Consider the following 15119-nt stretch of genomic DNA (forward strand, 5'->3'; position numbering starts at 1 on the left):
CACCGCCTACGGCCTCGCGCCTCAAAGGTTTATGCATTACTTAAAAGCCGCAAATGCGACGAAAAAATTTTACTAGTCATCAAATGATTGCATTTTTATGAATAAAAATTTTACTAAACTGTTTCAACTGCTGCTTATTTTATAAAATCTGGGCCTTTAAACAATGGGCAGCGTTAGTGCTAGTCAGTCATAGTCCAAATTCAAAACAAACATTTGTTTCTTGAAAATTTGATTAAGATTTAAATACAGTACAGTATTATTTTTCAATTATCCGGATTTTTCCTTTATCCAGACTACCTTCATCCCCAATTAGTCCGGATAATCGAGGCTCTACTGTAATTTAGAGATGAGTTCAGTAAACTTGGGTATTGGGAACCAGCTTTTTCAGTACTCTGGAAATGACAGACACTAATTCTTTGTTATATTACGATTAGTGATTAGTAGTCCAAACAATTAGTGCCTACTTTCAAAATGTTAGAAAAGCAACTCTTCCGAGATATCACTACTACTACGCAACAGATTGTTATATATAACATTTGTAACTACAGTAGAGCATCGATTATCCGACCGCGTTCTAGTCGGCAAATTCAAATGTCCGCTAGTGATGTGGCGCTACAATATTTGGCTATGTCTTGGATACTTTAATATTATTTTTGTTAAATTTTTGCGTGTTTTAGCTGGCAACACTGGCTCAACCATGAAAGGGAGGTCAGTATTTTACCCATGCTTAATTTTTTATTTTGTAGAAAATAATGAAATCATTTTTAACGATACAATAGCGACGATTATTATTTTAAAAAAATTTTGTTAGGCTTAACATCGATGAAAATTCAACGCGAAGTAGGTTAATAGCAATATACTAATATACAAATTACATGGGATATATTAATAATGTTTTTCATACTTTTCGGTTATCCGTTTTTTCAGTTATCTGACCAACCCCAGTCCCCAATTGAGTCGGATAATCAATGCTCTACTGTATTTTCAACTGTGTGATAATTCTCCATTCAAACCATCTTTCAAATTTGCAGAAAATTTGAAAGAGGGTGTTGTGTTCGATCTTTAAGAAAACCAAAATTAGATTAGGTCATAAAAACCCTTAAGGTCCTTCAGGTTGGGGATTGTTCAAGGGCTAACAACCCATAACGGAAAAATTAATGCTATGAAACTCAAGAACAAAAATAGCTGGCCTGAAAATGACGACAAATGACCCAGGCAAGGAAATGGGAAATGCAACCGAAAAAATGATAATGTACGTGGCTACTTAGAACGTAAGGAATAAACCAGGGGATCTACGTGGACTCGGGCAAGAAATGGAGAAAGACAATGTAGGGATTGCAGCTATACAAGAGATCTGGTGGAGGGGTAATGGTATTTTAAGAAGTGATAATTACACAATTCTTTATAGTGCAGGGGCCAGAGGTGCAGTTGGTGGCACAGGATTTCTTGTCGCCAACAAGTATAAAGCAGCAGTTTTGAACTTTAAGCCTGTAAATGATAGGCCTTCATTCTCAAAGTACATATCCTGTTTCTTCAACATCACTTTTGTTTGTGTTTATGCACCCATGGAAGGAGATGATGACGACATGAAAGATGCATTTCATGGTAGTTTGGAGCAGGAACTGGGGGAGGGCATATTAAGGCAAGATGTGAAAATTGTGCTGGGGGACTTCAATGTTACTGTAGGCAGGGAAGAAGCCTTTAGAGAGACAGTGGGAAAGGAAAGTTTGCATGACGTTTTGAATGATAATGGGCAGATTTATTGACTTTGCCATGGGAAATGAAATGGTGGTGAGAAGTACATGGCTCCAGAGAAGGAATATAAGGAAAATTACTTGGTGTTCACCAGACAGTACTACATTCAATCGAATAGATCATGTAGTAATTGACAGGAGGCACACTTCTGATATTTTTGAGGTTGATAGTTGTAGGGGGGGGCTGACTGTGACTTGGAGCATTATGTGATCAGAGTAAAATATAGGCAGTGTGTTGCAATCTACAGATCCGAAGGGAAAAGGAAAGTACCAAGAAGATATAATAGCGAGGTTATGGCCGAAGTTTGGCATTTTGAGCCATATCACAGGCAATGAGATTTGGGCATATCGATACAATCCTGAAACAAAGTGTGCAATGAAAGACTACCAATTATTCATTTCAAAAGTTGACAATATTACTGATTTTTATGATATTCATGGAGTTGGGTACTCTTATGAATTCTTATAAAATGGGAAAACAACAAACCAGGCTTTCCATTTGGAAGTACCAAAAAAGCCATATGAGAAAGTTCAATGAAAATGACCCAACCTTTCACGGATTCCACGTTAAGACAACACACACACTCACATAGCATCACAATAGAGGTTTTACCCAAAAAATAACTACATCAGACACTTGTTTTACCTGTGACAAGTCAGTTTCACCAACAACAAAAATGAGCCTTTAACATAGTAAAATTCATGTAAAAAGATGGATGGCTCAGAGCTGTTCATATTGATTAGGGAATTAGAAAGATAATTTTCATTCTCTATGTTATATTTTATTCTCATTTCTAGTGTAAGAAATTGAAGCACTGTTAGGTTTTAAATAATGTTTAACAAAATTAAAACATTCTAAATAGAAATAACTAGAAATTATTTGACTAAATCTCTATAAGTATTAAAGATGAAAAAATTATTAATTATTACAAGTGAGAAACTATTATGGAATCTTATCCATAAGCCATGCTTAATCAAAATCATTGACGGCTGTCTAGATACTTTCACCAATGTATATTGTTTTATACAACACTTGTGGATCTACCAGTAGTTGATAATTGCAAAGTAAAAACAAATATCAAGGTGTACTTTTTGGAATAAAATTTTTCCATTGCATTTAAAAATTTACACACAAATAAAAGTCTTGAGCATTTATTGTCTTTATAAAATTTCAGGATCTCATTGCATTCATACAATACAATTTGGCAGATGGTTTGTTGGTGTGACAGAACACAAAACTTATTTAACAAAGCATTTTTAGTTTTAAAAGTAACAACAACCTTTAAAAATCTTTAAAAGAATATGTTATTTTTGTATTAATATTGCATTTTGAAAACATATTGTCCCTTTAATTTTAACATATGCTGGACTAGAAGATCTGAAACATTCTTACAATGATCTGAAAATATAAACAAATAAAACAAACATTTATGTATGATGCAATTATAATAAAAATCGATTGATTTTTGTTTGCACAATCGTGTTTTAAATATTTCACAATACTCATTCAAAATGCAACATTTGATTTCCCATCTTTGGTCTATTCTCTCAGTGGAACTATGCAATTACAAACAGAATGAGCAAAAATATATTTTTGACAAAAATTTTAAAACTTCAACAAAGACATTCCTATAAATTCTTACTCATCAATTTTCTTTACTTCTTCCTAGCATTACTGTGTGACTTCCTCCGGCGGACACTGAAGTGATTCGATATCTGGAAACTTCTTTGCCCACGACATTGGTGGGAGTGGAAGTCTCAGTGACGTCACGGCCCAGGCCCAGTTGGAAAGTGGTGCCTTCGCCCCAGGAATATAACAGACCTAGATATAGAAATCAGAGTTGGTGAATTTTAATAAATACATTCTGTCGTAAAGAATAAATATCAAAAGTTTCATTTCTTATCCAAAATCAAGATTTGACCATAATTAAAATTACGTATGAGTGATTGTTCTGCAGATTTATATTAATTGAAAACATCTCTCTCTTTTTCATAAATGTAACACACAACCAAACATTATACTACACTTCATAAAGTTTGCTTTTTATAATCAACTATTACTGAAGGGTTAAATATATGTTGCAAGGAAACGATTGATCTCATCTCGGTATTATTTTAATTCCAAAATGGCAACGTCTTGGTTTTCTCCCTCGCACCAAATACTCAAAACAATTCCTACATGACACCTGCACAAATTGATATTAATATATGCAAATTTTTTCTTCCAATACTCAAATGTGTTAGGCAGGAATTGAGCTACAAATTAATTTGCAATGAATACTATAAAACTGTCTAAAGAATCTGACTTATTAATGTAAAGATTGAGAAATGATAAATCATACAAAACAACAACTGCAATGAATTGCAATTTTTGAAATTTATTAAGTTGAATTAACTATTTACCGAAGTTCAAAAAGAACAATTTTTAATAAAGTTACATATGTTAATTCATTAAGTCAAATTTGTAAAATTTAAGTTTCATTTTTTACACATTTAAAGTCATTTTTTACTTTTATTAAAACTACTGGAACATTTATTCACAAGAAAACAAAAATTTTCCAGGGACAGGTTGGCAGAAATCATTCAGCACAAACGTATGTGAATAAAATATGGCAAGGCTCTTACTAGACTAGGGTCTCAAACTCAAATCCAGCAAAGGGCCAATCAAATACATGTATATCAGATGTATGCCATATTCAATAAACCAAAAAACTAATTTAATAAAAGGCCTTTTTGTTGCCAGGTCTTCATGACTTAGAAAAATTCAAACTCTTGTTTACATGTTTTGATCCCTGCAAGATGTTAGAAACATTGTTTCTTAGAAAAGCAATTTGAAATTTATTAAGTTGAATTAGCTATTTAATAAATACATTCTGCCGTAAAGAATAAATACCAAAAGTTTCATTTCTTATCCAAAATCAAGATTTGACCATAATTAAAATTACGTACGAGTGATTGTTCATCATCAAGGTCACAAATCATAAGTTAAATGAAGGCATTTTCTTTTTACAAAGTATTGTTATCTTCTGAGCATTTTGTTGATCTTAATCAGAAATATCAGCAACATTTTTTATTTTTATCATAATTTTTTATAGATGACAAAATAAAAATGTGATTTTTTAGTAGAAATTTTCAATTAATAACATTTGTTCAGTCAAGTACCAAGCAATTTTTTTTCTAGAATTTCTGTTCTAATACCAAATTGTTTGAGTACCAAGATACTGCCATATTTTGTTAATCATTTTTACAAATAATTCCTTAGCTATGGTTGAAAAAAGTTTATTTGGACAATTTTAGGTAAATAATTATTGTATTTAGTAGTTTAACAATAATCTATAAAAAAAAAACATGGTTACAGTCAGGGTGTCCAACAATTTCGAATTTCCCCGAGACTTCCAGGTTTTCCAGGATGAAAATTGCACTTTTCCCTGACTGACTAAAAATAATTCACTGCATAAATTAAAAACAGTTCACAATTTATTCAATGTTACCAAATGAAACTCAGTTATAAGATTATTCAATTCCCTTTATTATAAAATTTTATTAATCAATTCATGTATTGTTGCTTCAAAATGTGCAGATAATTGTACATCATACAGGTTCAACATGAGAATTTTATTAAAACATGTAAATTCAAACTGACACTGTCAACCATATAATGTAAACCTAATACAATTTTTCAAAATTATGCAATTCACAGTAAATATCACACAATAACCATACTTTCTATTAATTATAGAATAAAATAAATTGTTTTTTCAGTACTTCTAAATGTGCATTACTGTCCCTAATCTCCTTATTAGCTTCTGTAAAAATCATCTTTTTCTTTCGCCCTTTCACCATTTCTGCAGCCATCAACTTGTCGCTCCACTTTCTCTTGCCTTTTTTTTTTCCTGTTTACGAGTTACCATAGCTTCCTTATATCTCTGGGCTGCAATTCAAGTTGTATGGATACACTATCCAATTTCCCCAATCCACTAATTAACACAACTGCATCATATAATTTCCTGTAAGATACAAATGTCTCTCTCTCTTTTCTTTTTTGGTTTTCCATTAAGCATACTTTGTTAGTAGAAAAATCCACATTCCATATGAGCAATACTATGGGACATGATTTTTAATAATCTTCACAAATGTTTCAAATTCTTTTACTTCACCATATTGACATGACAGACTAAGCCAGAAAGAATCAACACTACTCCAGACAGCATGTGATAGGTTTTAATCATAATCACTAATTCCTGAGGATGACAAAATGTTTTTGAATTGCTTAGCAATTTTAATCAGTTGTAGAATCATTTAAACCAGTTGTTAGCCACGAGTTACTAATGTAATATCTAGCAGTTTTTGTGCTTACGCATGACAGTCTCTTGGAAAAGTTTTCACTGAAATACAAATTGACCTACAATTTGATGGTTAACTCAAACAGTTTGCACAGTCTTTTCAAATTTCTAATATCACTGTCAGTTCCTCTCTTCATTCTAACTTTTCAAATTGTCCAATCTTTAATGGCACATACAAGGTCTACTGTGTGCACTGTACAGAGATGCACATCAGTAATGGAACTCACAGAATCTTTTAATCTACTATCTGAAATCTATAATCACAGGGTCAGAACAGACTTATCAAGGAAATAAAAAGGTGACAGATGTCAAGAAATTATTGACCAAGAAGTGACCATTAATTTCATATTGCTATTAAAACAAATGGAAGCATAGTAATGCATTCACTTAAAAACATCTCACATCACTGCATTAAATGAAGTTTATTTAGCCAGATATTACACATAATTTATATGAACATATTGATCGGACTATTGTTTCATAAAAACTAAAATCTATGTTTATTGTCTTGTAACTGTAAATTAAAAATTTATAGCATGTAAAACTTGTTACTTTAAACAGATTTCACTATTAAAATCAGTGAAATTTCAATAGATTGATTTTACTTCATTTGAATGTCACCCATTAACCACAGTTAAAATTGTTCAAATTATAGTTGATAGGTTTAACATGCTATAATACTAGAAATGATACTAATGTCACTTAACATGTTTTGCTTCCAAGTTTGTTATTATACTTTGAATCTAATGCACACTTCATCTCTCAGCTTTTCAAAAAGTTGAAGAAATGCATATTAAAATAGAATAAATACTGTACAGTAACATCTTTTCAAAAAAGACTCTTAATGACATTTGTAAAAATAATGACAAGTGAAAAAATTGACTTTTAGTTAAAATAGTGACTGATTCCAAACCCTGCAATCATAAATTGCAAGCATTGCTGAAGTATAGATGGATTATACATTGCATTTACTCTGTAAAGCCCTGGTCACACTATGCGATTTCCAGCCGTGCAGGCAACTGCAACCGCAACAAGGCGCTGCAGGCGTCTTCTCGTGGTCACACATTGTTCGTTGACATTGCAACTCGGAACACGTGACCCTATAATAAACCAATAAAATTACAGTAGCTTGTTTTTGACTACTTCTGTGAGTTTACCGACATTTTACATTCTACTTCAGAGTATTTACGGAATTTTAGCCACTTTTCTTATTAAAATGGCAAGCAGTTCCTTTTCTGGAATGAATAAAAAAAAGGCGATAATTTTGTTAGAGCTGGCGAGAATATACGAAGAGAAAAATAAGAAAAAACGTTCATGCTGGGTTAAAACTTGACGAAATTAAAATCAACGGCTAAACAATCGTGCTTTCACCAGCTGATGAATGAATTAAGGCTTTCGGATACCGTAGGTTATAGGGGATATATCCGTATGAATACCAATACTTATATATAATTTAGGCGAAACGTTTCGTAGTTTGGCATATCAATTTAGAGTGGCCCATAATTCGATATCAGTCATTATCCCAGAAGTTTTGGATGCTATTTAGAGGAAAGCTTGAATGATTTAATTCATTTATAATCGACATTTTTTTTTCTTTTATATAAGCATTTATTTTATTCAATTGTATATTATTAAAAGTAATCAAGCTTTTTAAAATAAATCTAACAACTTTTATAAATTCAGATTTGATTTATATCAAATATAGCATTTAAATGTACTGAAACTGAGTTAATACAAATGTTATAATCAAGATATGTTGACAAATATACAACACAAAGTATGACGTGGCACAAAGACGTTTTCTGATTGGATGCGCGTTTGCAACCGTCGCGAGTAGAACAAACTTTTTGTTTCTAGTTGTGGTTGTAGTCGCGCCGGTTTTGAGGGGGATTACCAGTTAACGGGAACAGCCATCGCAGTTGCAGTCGCCTGCGCGGCTGGAAATCGCATAGTGTGACCAGGGCTTAAGAGTTTTGAAACTGTTGTGATCAGACCACCTCTTCAACCTCATTTCCAAAGAAAACTGACTGCTAGCTAGAATTGCCAATTGCTTTTCAGTGAATCCCATCAGACAACATTTAAAAATAAGCTATTTACAATTGAAAAAGCAACATATTTTTCATATAACAATTTAAAGTCAAATAATTCAAATTTTGTATTTTCTTAAAACATTGGAGTAAATATTAGCAATTACAGTAGTGAACCAAAAATCGGAATCAATTGGGGACTGAGGTTGTTCAGATTAGGGATTTGTTCCAATTATGGTTTATGTATGAAAAAATATATTAACCTGTCCGATGTTCAAATTTTTCTCCGTTGCGTGTCGCTTCCTGTTGAATTTTTGTCGATTTTAAGCCAAACGAAAATTTTTATAATAATAATCGAGGCTATCGTATCGTTAAAAATTATTTCTGCATTTTGTACAAACAAAATAAATATATTGAAGAATATAAAAACATGAAAATTATACTTTAGAAGTAAATTTAGTATCAAAAACATTCGATTCAGCATGAGACAGTCCGACTGAAAATTGTGCCGATTACCGGCGATTCTGATTACCGGGGTGCCGATTTACGAGTCTCTACTGTATTACACTTAAATTTAATTAGCATGCATAATGTAATCTTAGATCATCATTCATATCATGTGATACAACAATGTGCACATTCAAATTGTTTCTGTTGTCCCCTTTCCATTATATGATGCATTACATGCATTGTAGTAATAATATTTTTTCCTTTTCCAGGTTTAATACCAAATTCCTTGACATTTCCTGGTTTTCAGGTCTGTTGGACAACCTGACTGTCTTAAAAGCTGAAGTCTGAAAACAACAACAACAATACCTGGTTGATAGGAAAGCTAGGTCAAGAGAGGAAAATTCCTTTATCAGTTTTTCATTAAAGTAAACCTGAAGAAAGGCACAAAACAAATTGAAAATTTCAATATTCTAAAATCGGTGGAAAAATTTGAGATATGCATGCTTACTTAAATAAAAATTATCGAATAACAAAGTTTACATTTAAAAATAGTGGAATTTTGTACGGAGGATTTCCCAAACTGTGCTGTACAAGAGATACCTGTATACCTTGGGAGATGGACAATTTACAAGTACAAAAATATAGGGGGATATGTCCCCTCTGAATCACACCATGGTTATATGAAACATATTCATAGCAATCTTCACTTAGTACTGTATCTCATACTTAAACTTTGTGTTTTTAGACCTCACAGCACAAACAGTACTTGTGAAAATGCAAATGCTTCAAGAATGATACCATTTAAATGATTTTTTTTTATCAACAATTTATATCTGACCCATACAATGCAGTTTGTGGATTTTATTTCATTAAAAATAAGATGTCAATGAAATATGCCCAACTCAGTATTAACATTCACTTTTAATTCTTATATCTAAATTGTTCAAAAATAAAATCATTATGAATTTTAAGAAAAGTGTAAAGGCTTCTGAACATATTCATTCCAATAATAAAATATAAAATAAATCACATTTCTAATATGTAAAGAATATTCAAAACTTAATTGTGTAAATAAATAACTATGACTAATCAATAAATTTATAATTTTGAAAGCATATTTACCTTGATCTGTGACAGCAAATGACGACCTATCTCCAGCAGAAATACTAACACACTTTTCATTTTGTAAAGTGGGAATTAATGTAGGTGCAGTCGAATCGTCTGTATTTCCTAGACCCAATCTACCAAAATCACCTCTACCAAAAGAGTACAAATGGCCTGTAAAAAAATTTCCCATTATTAAAATAATAATAATTAGTAAAACTATTTTAAATTACAATTACTGTCTTCATCCAAAGCTATTGTGTGGTGTTCACCGCTACAGATTTCCTTCCATTTCATTCCCCGCATTGTAATTACTGGAACAAAACACTCCGTCAGATCTGAATTGCCTGTGAAAAATTTTTTTTCAGCTTCAAGCATAAAATAATCTCTCTCTTAAGCATTTATAAAGATAACATTTCGAAATATTATATTTACATGTCTGTTTAAACTGATTCAATCCACAACCATAAATAATTCCGCTGTCTCTCTCTCTGATGAATGTATTAAATTGTCCGGCCCAAATATTATCATATGATATTTTATTTTTACTTCTCACTTCTGTAGGTATCAATATATAATCTAATTCATAAAATAAATTGAAATTATAGCATAAATAATGATCATTCCAAAATCAAGTTAATGATAAAGTTAAAAATACTACATATTGAAACATCACCACATGATTATCTAAATAGTCGGGCTATAACTCCACTAATTTAATAATTAATATTAAGTAACTTGCTATAGAGGTAGATATTAGGTGCCCTTTCTTAACTAAATTAATAATTATAATTTTTAATAATCTACTAAATAATTTAGAGCCATCTGGAAGAAAAGAACTGACCTGGGGTGAGGCTTGAACCCACAACCTCCATTTGCCAGTTGCACCACCCAGACCCTGAGCAAGCTCTTGCTTCCAGAATCAACTATTTAGATGATCATTTGATGATGTTTCTATATACATATTAGGCTTTGCAATGTTTATTTTATTACATATTGTATATTATTCACTTAGTATCAATGAGAAAATATGTAATGAAGTCAACAATTGTTACAAAAAAGCAAAATATACTTCATTTGCAATTTCAAGATGTTTTCTGTTATAAGAAAAGACATACTCAATTTTTTCTTTTTCAAATTTGTATTAATTTAAAATTATTTTAGCATTTATTCTGAATGTTTGGGATATTATAAGTTTTTATTTCTAAAAACAACATACAGTCAAACCTGTTTTTATGCGGTCTTTTTTGTGCGGTATAGTTGGTGACTAGTCTCGTGCGATTTGTCATGTCTCACGTTGACTTATTATAGCTAAATAAACTTATTATAGCATAAATGAACTTATTATAGTAATATTATTGCATGAATATGTGAAAAATGAAATAATTTATTTTTTGTCAACAAAACACCACCTGGACAAAAATATGTAAAACAGACGATAGATGAGACGATGCAGTCAAGTGCTGACATCTGTTGTCAATAAATTGTATTTCGCACGGTTTTGAGTTATTTTCTATGTGAGACTTTTTTTATGCGGTTCCCATAAAAAAATATTTTTTTAATTGTGTTGTGAAAACTATTTTTTATAGCCAGTCGTGAAGTTTTGTGCGATTTTTTTATGCTTTTTTTTATGCGGTCCCTATCCACCGCATAAAAACAGGTTTGACTGTATATGATATAGTTGTAACTGTAGCATATTTATACATTTATCAGTTTTCTTTATAATTCTAATATTAAAATAAATTATTTATTTTAATATTTAATCTGGCTGCCAGGCTGCAATTTTTAATCATATTTTTAATTTTAAGTTTTGAATTGAACTAACATGACATCTGGTTTGCATCAAAGTTCATATATAGTTAATTGGGGACTCTTGCCCCTAAGTCTTCTATATCTGGTCTTGACTTTCATGTATCTAACACTGTTCTTGAGATTAAGGATGGACAGACAATGGTGGGAATTTATAGGTCTACAATTTTTTCAAGTTGCAGCCAAAAAGAGAAATTTGCTACAAAGTTATATTGTCCACAAAACTGAACTAGAAACTAAACCATATCAAAACCTTTACTTGGTCCATACAGAGGTTTAATTCACACAACAAACATTTTTGATATTCTAAGATCTGCAACAAGTTTAATCACTCTAAAATTAAATGATCAGAACAGTTGCACAATTCAAATTTAAATTCTGTAAACAAACCAACTGGATGTACTCTACCTCCAAGCAATCAAATAACACAAAAACACCAAAGAAACTAAGTGTAAAAACATTTTTTAAAATAATACTAACATTTTCATTTGTCTACAAAAAACACGATTGGGTATTTTTGAATACAAACAGAATGTATTTTTTAAATGAATCGAATAAATAAATAATTAAAAAAAATAATAATAAAATATGCATAAAGACACCAAAGCAGGTCAGTGACCAGGAAGCAGGGATCTTTTGATATATGAAAAATTCCTGATCCAAGCAAGAGTTAAAGAACACAAATATGATATTGATACCACGAAGCAATCCACTGCCCTGTCTGTATAAGCTTATGATAATGTTTAAGTGAAGTTACACCAGGATAGTATGGCAAGACCCACTATCCTTATGAATCAACTCAGAGAACTGGAAACTCTGGAAATCTTCAAAGTGAACCAACAAGTATTTTGTATTCATTTTAAAGAATAACTAAAATCCAGCAAGGAGTTGCTTAACTTTCCCAGCAACATTTAAAATTGTGTGGGGGCATCATTTGTTATGATATTTTATTGAAAAACTTTTTATAATTTTAACTATTATAAAATGGCAAAAAGCTTAATTTTGAAGGTAGGGATGGGTTTTATAAAAAACTGTAAATGCTAATACCGAGTAAAATTGTCATTAAGTTTGACTGAACTGAAGATATACACAACCTCCTTCATCTCCCCATTCCCTGGATCTTTAATCACCAAAATTTAATAGAATCAATCACCCTAATACACAAACTTCCTGCAAAATTTCAGAAATTTTCAACAAAAAACAGAAGTTATTAAGTTTCAAAGAGAGTGAACAAAATCGTGCCCCCAAACACACTAACATCTATACATACAGAAAAAAAACCCCAGAAGTTTTTTTATTTTTTGACATTTCAAGATCCCGAGTCAAAAGATGTAAAAATCTTGGGGGGGGTCACTTTTTGACTGATTGCCATACTTTTCCTCTGTTATATATAACAGAGCCAAGAAAGTAAAGATGGATTTCTTATGCTTGGCAAACACTTTTTGATATGTCTTTCTGATTGCAATTACTTCAATTGCTTGGAAGTACTGTACATCTGATTGGTTTGTTTACAGAATTTAAATTTGAATTTTGCAACATTCTGAGCATTCTGTTTTAGAACAAACTTAATGCAGATCTCAGAAGATCAAAAACATTTGTAGTGTGAATTAAACTTCTGTGCTGGCCTTTGTCAAGATTTTGATGTTTTATTTTTAAGAGAAATTTGTTTCTATACAGAACATTAATCCACTTCAATGCTTACTTTTTTAAATTTTCTATCAACTATCTAAAACATGTTTTGGAAATTTTAATCCTTTAGTATGGTACCTATATATGTTGTTCATTTAGTTACTTAGAGACCTTTTTAGTGCATACAATATCAAATATTTACTTACACTTTTTCATGAAAAGACATCCTTGTAAGATGCTCCATAAAAGTATAAAACTGCTAAAAAAAAATTAGTCTTTTGAGGTGCATTAGTCTTTGAAAATTAGTCTTTTGAGGTTTTTAATATATAAAAACAATTTTTTAATGCGTAATGCAGCACTTAACTTGTAAAAATGTAATTTTAGGAAACTTGAGCTTCTAATTCGTAGCTGACTATGGAATAATGATGTAATCAATTTACATTCTGCCACTTAAGCATAGAATTGCCATCTTTGTTGCAAGTTTCAAGTGTAGAAATTTTTTTTTCCACCATGTCTCATGGTACCCATTTAACAACTTTGAGAAAGGAAAAATTATAACTTTGAGAAGCACTGATTCACAGGCAGTAGCAAACAGCATCAAAAGTTCACAAAAGGTAGTTTAGCATTATTTGTCAAATCCTGCAAATTATGCCCCAAAGTGTAGAAGTAGATGTCCTTCAAAGCTTACCCTCCGAGTTCACAGACGAATTGTTAATGCAGTCTCTAATCCACTGCGTCCACACCAAATTCGAGATGATTTGGGTATTCAAGTACATCACAAAACTGTTTGAAGGGTTTTACACAACAACAACAACATTGTTCAATCTCAAATGAGAAGTACCCCTGCTCTTAAGCGCGAGCACAAAACTGCCTGACTCGATTTTGCTAGGAAAAATAAAGCCACTCAATGGAATGAGGTAAGTTTTTTGTTTTGTTTAGTCCTATTGTGCTAGAACAAGAAATAACAACCTTTTTGTTGTATAGGTAATCTTTTTAACAAAAAAAATTTAATTTGGATGGGCAAGATGGTTAAACATTGGTGTGATTTACAAAAAGAGCCCAAGTACTTTTTGCAAAAGAACTTTGGTAGTTGGAGTATGGTTTGGAGTACTTTTTCTGCATTGGAAAATTGGATTTGGCATTCGTTACCTGTCACATGAACAGTGTCAACTATCAACAGATTCTGGAGAACAAATTGCTGCCATACAAACACAGATTCAGAAGAATTCCTCTTATTTTCCAGCAGGACAATACATCTATCCATGTATCACAAGATATGTAACATTGGTTTGAAAATAAATAGGTTAGGCTTCTGGATTGGCCAGTTTGTTCTCCTGGTTGCAACCCTATGGAAACATTTGGGGATCTTGGTTTGCCAAATTTATGACCAAAATTGCCAGTATGCCAATGTTAAACACTTAAAACAAGCAATTGTCAGTGCTTGGAACTCCTTTGAGGCATCAATCACAAAAAAAAACCTTGTTGATAGCATGCCAAATTGCATTTTCGATGTTATTAGTGCAGAAGCTGTGCAAAAAAAATTACTAAATTAAACTATTTTTATTATTTAAAGCTTTTTGCATTCATTTACTACTTGATTCTATACATTTGTAGTGCTTAAAATCATTTTTTTTTCATAATTTCTGCAGTTTTCTGCGATATAGGAAACTATGAGTTTCGACAAATTATGTTTTCATAAATCCTGAACAATATAAGAAAGGTAGCTACATCATACTTGTAATTCCTAACCTTCGTATAGTAAATTTGCAGCACTTCTATACTTTTGTGGAACACCTTATTATATTTCTTTAAGTTTTATGGTCAGCTTTTCTACACTTTCTCTTAATCTTCCACAAATCAGTTTGGATTAAATTATTTGGATACAGCAGTTTTAACCCCAGTGAAATCACTGGGGTTAAAACTGCTGTATTTATTTCAAAATATAAGGTGGTTATAATTAAAGTTTCCCTACTCAGACCCATATAGTCTGTTCTCATTGACAT

General features: G+C 31.5%; 2 protein-coding genes across 5 annotated transcripts in view; one reads left to right on the forward strand and one right to left on the reverse strand.

The window, feature by feature from the left end:
* Positions 1-1313: 1313 nt before the first annotated feature.
* On the forward strand, positions 1314-1766 carry LOC136986016 (craniofacial development protein 2-like). The gene has a single exon (XM_067283466.1). The coding sequence runs from the start codon at positions 1314-1316 to the stop codon at positions 1764-1766; it is 453 nt and encodes a 150-aa protein (XP_067139567.1).
* Positions 1767-2890: 1124 nt separating this feature from the next.
* LOC136985993 (regulator of chromosome condensation-like) overlaps positions 2891-15119 on the reverse strand; it is a 64203-nt gene continuing 51974 nt past the window's right edge. For 3 of the 4 annotated variants that reach the window (XM_067283425.1, XM_067283426.1, XM_067283424.1), the window contains 4 exons: positions 10114-10257; positions 9918-10025; positions 9697-9852; positions 2891-3576 (listed from right to left, as the gene is read on the reverse strand). In XM_067283425.1, coding sequence (XP_067139526.1) covers positions 3401-3576; positions 9697-9852; positions 9918-10025; positions 10114-10257 — 584 coding nt within the window. In that variant the 3' untranslated portion in view covers positions 2891-3400. The remainder of the gene's footprint in view (positions 3577-9696; positions 9853-9917; positions 10026-10113; positions 10258-15119) is intronic. The other variant, XM_067283427.1, reaches the window with a different exon arrangement.

This window comes from Centruroides vittatus, unplaced genomic scaffold (assembly GCF_030686945.1).
Source record: "Centruroides vittatus isolate TY-2023 unplaced genomic scaffold, ASM3068694v2 contig_986, whole genome shotgun sequence".
In the NCBI taxonomy this organism is placed as follows: Eukaryota; Metazoa; Arthropoda; class Arachnida; order Scorpiones; family Buthidae; genus Centruroides; species Centruroides vittatus.

What these genes read in the sequence shown, in the direction of transcription:
- LOC136986016 (XM_067283466.1), top strand. Translation starts at nt 1,314, where the DNA reads ATGGAGAAAGACAATGTAGGGATTGCAGCTATACAAGAGATCTGGTGG.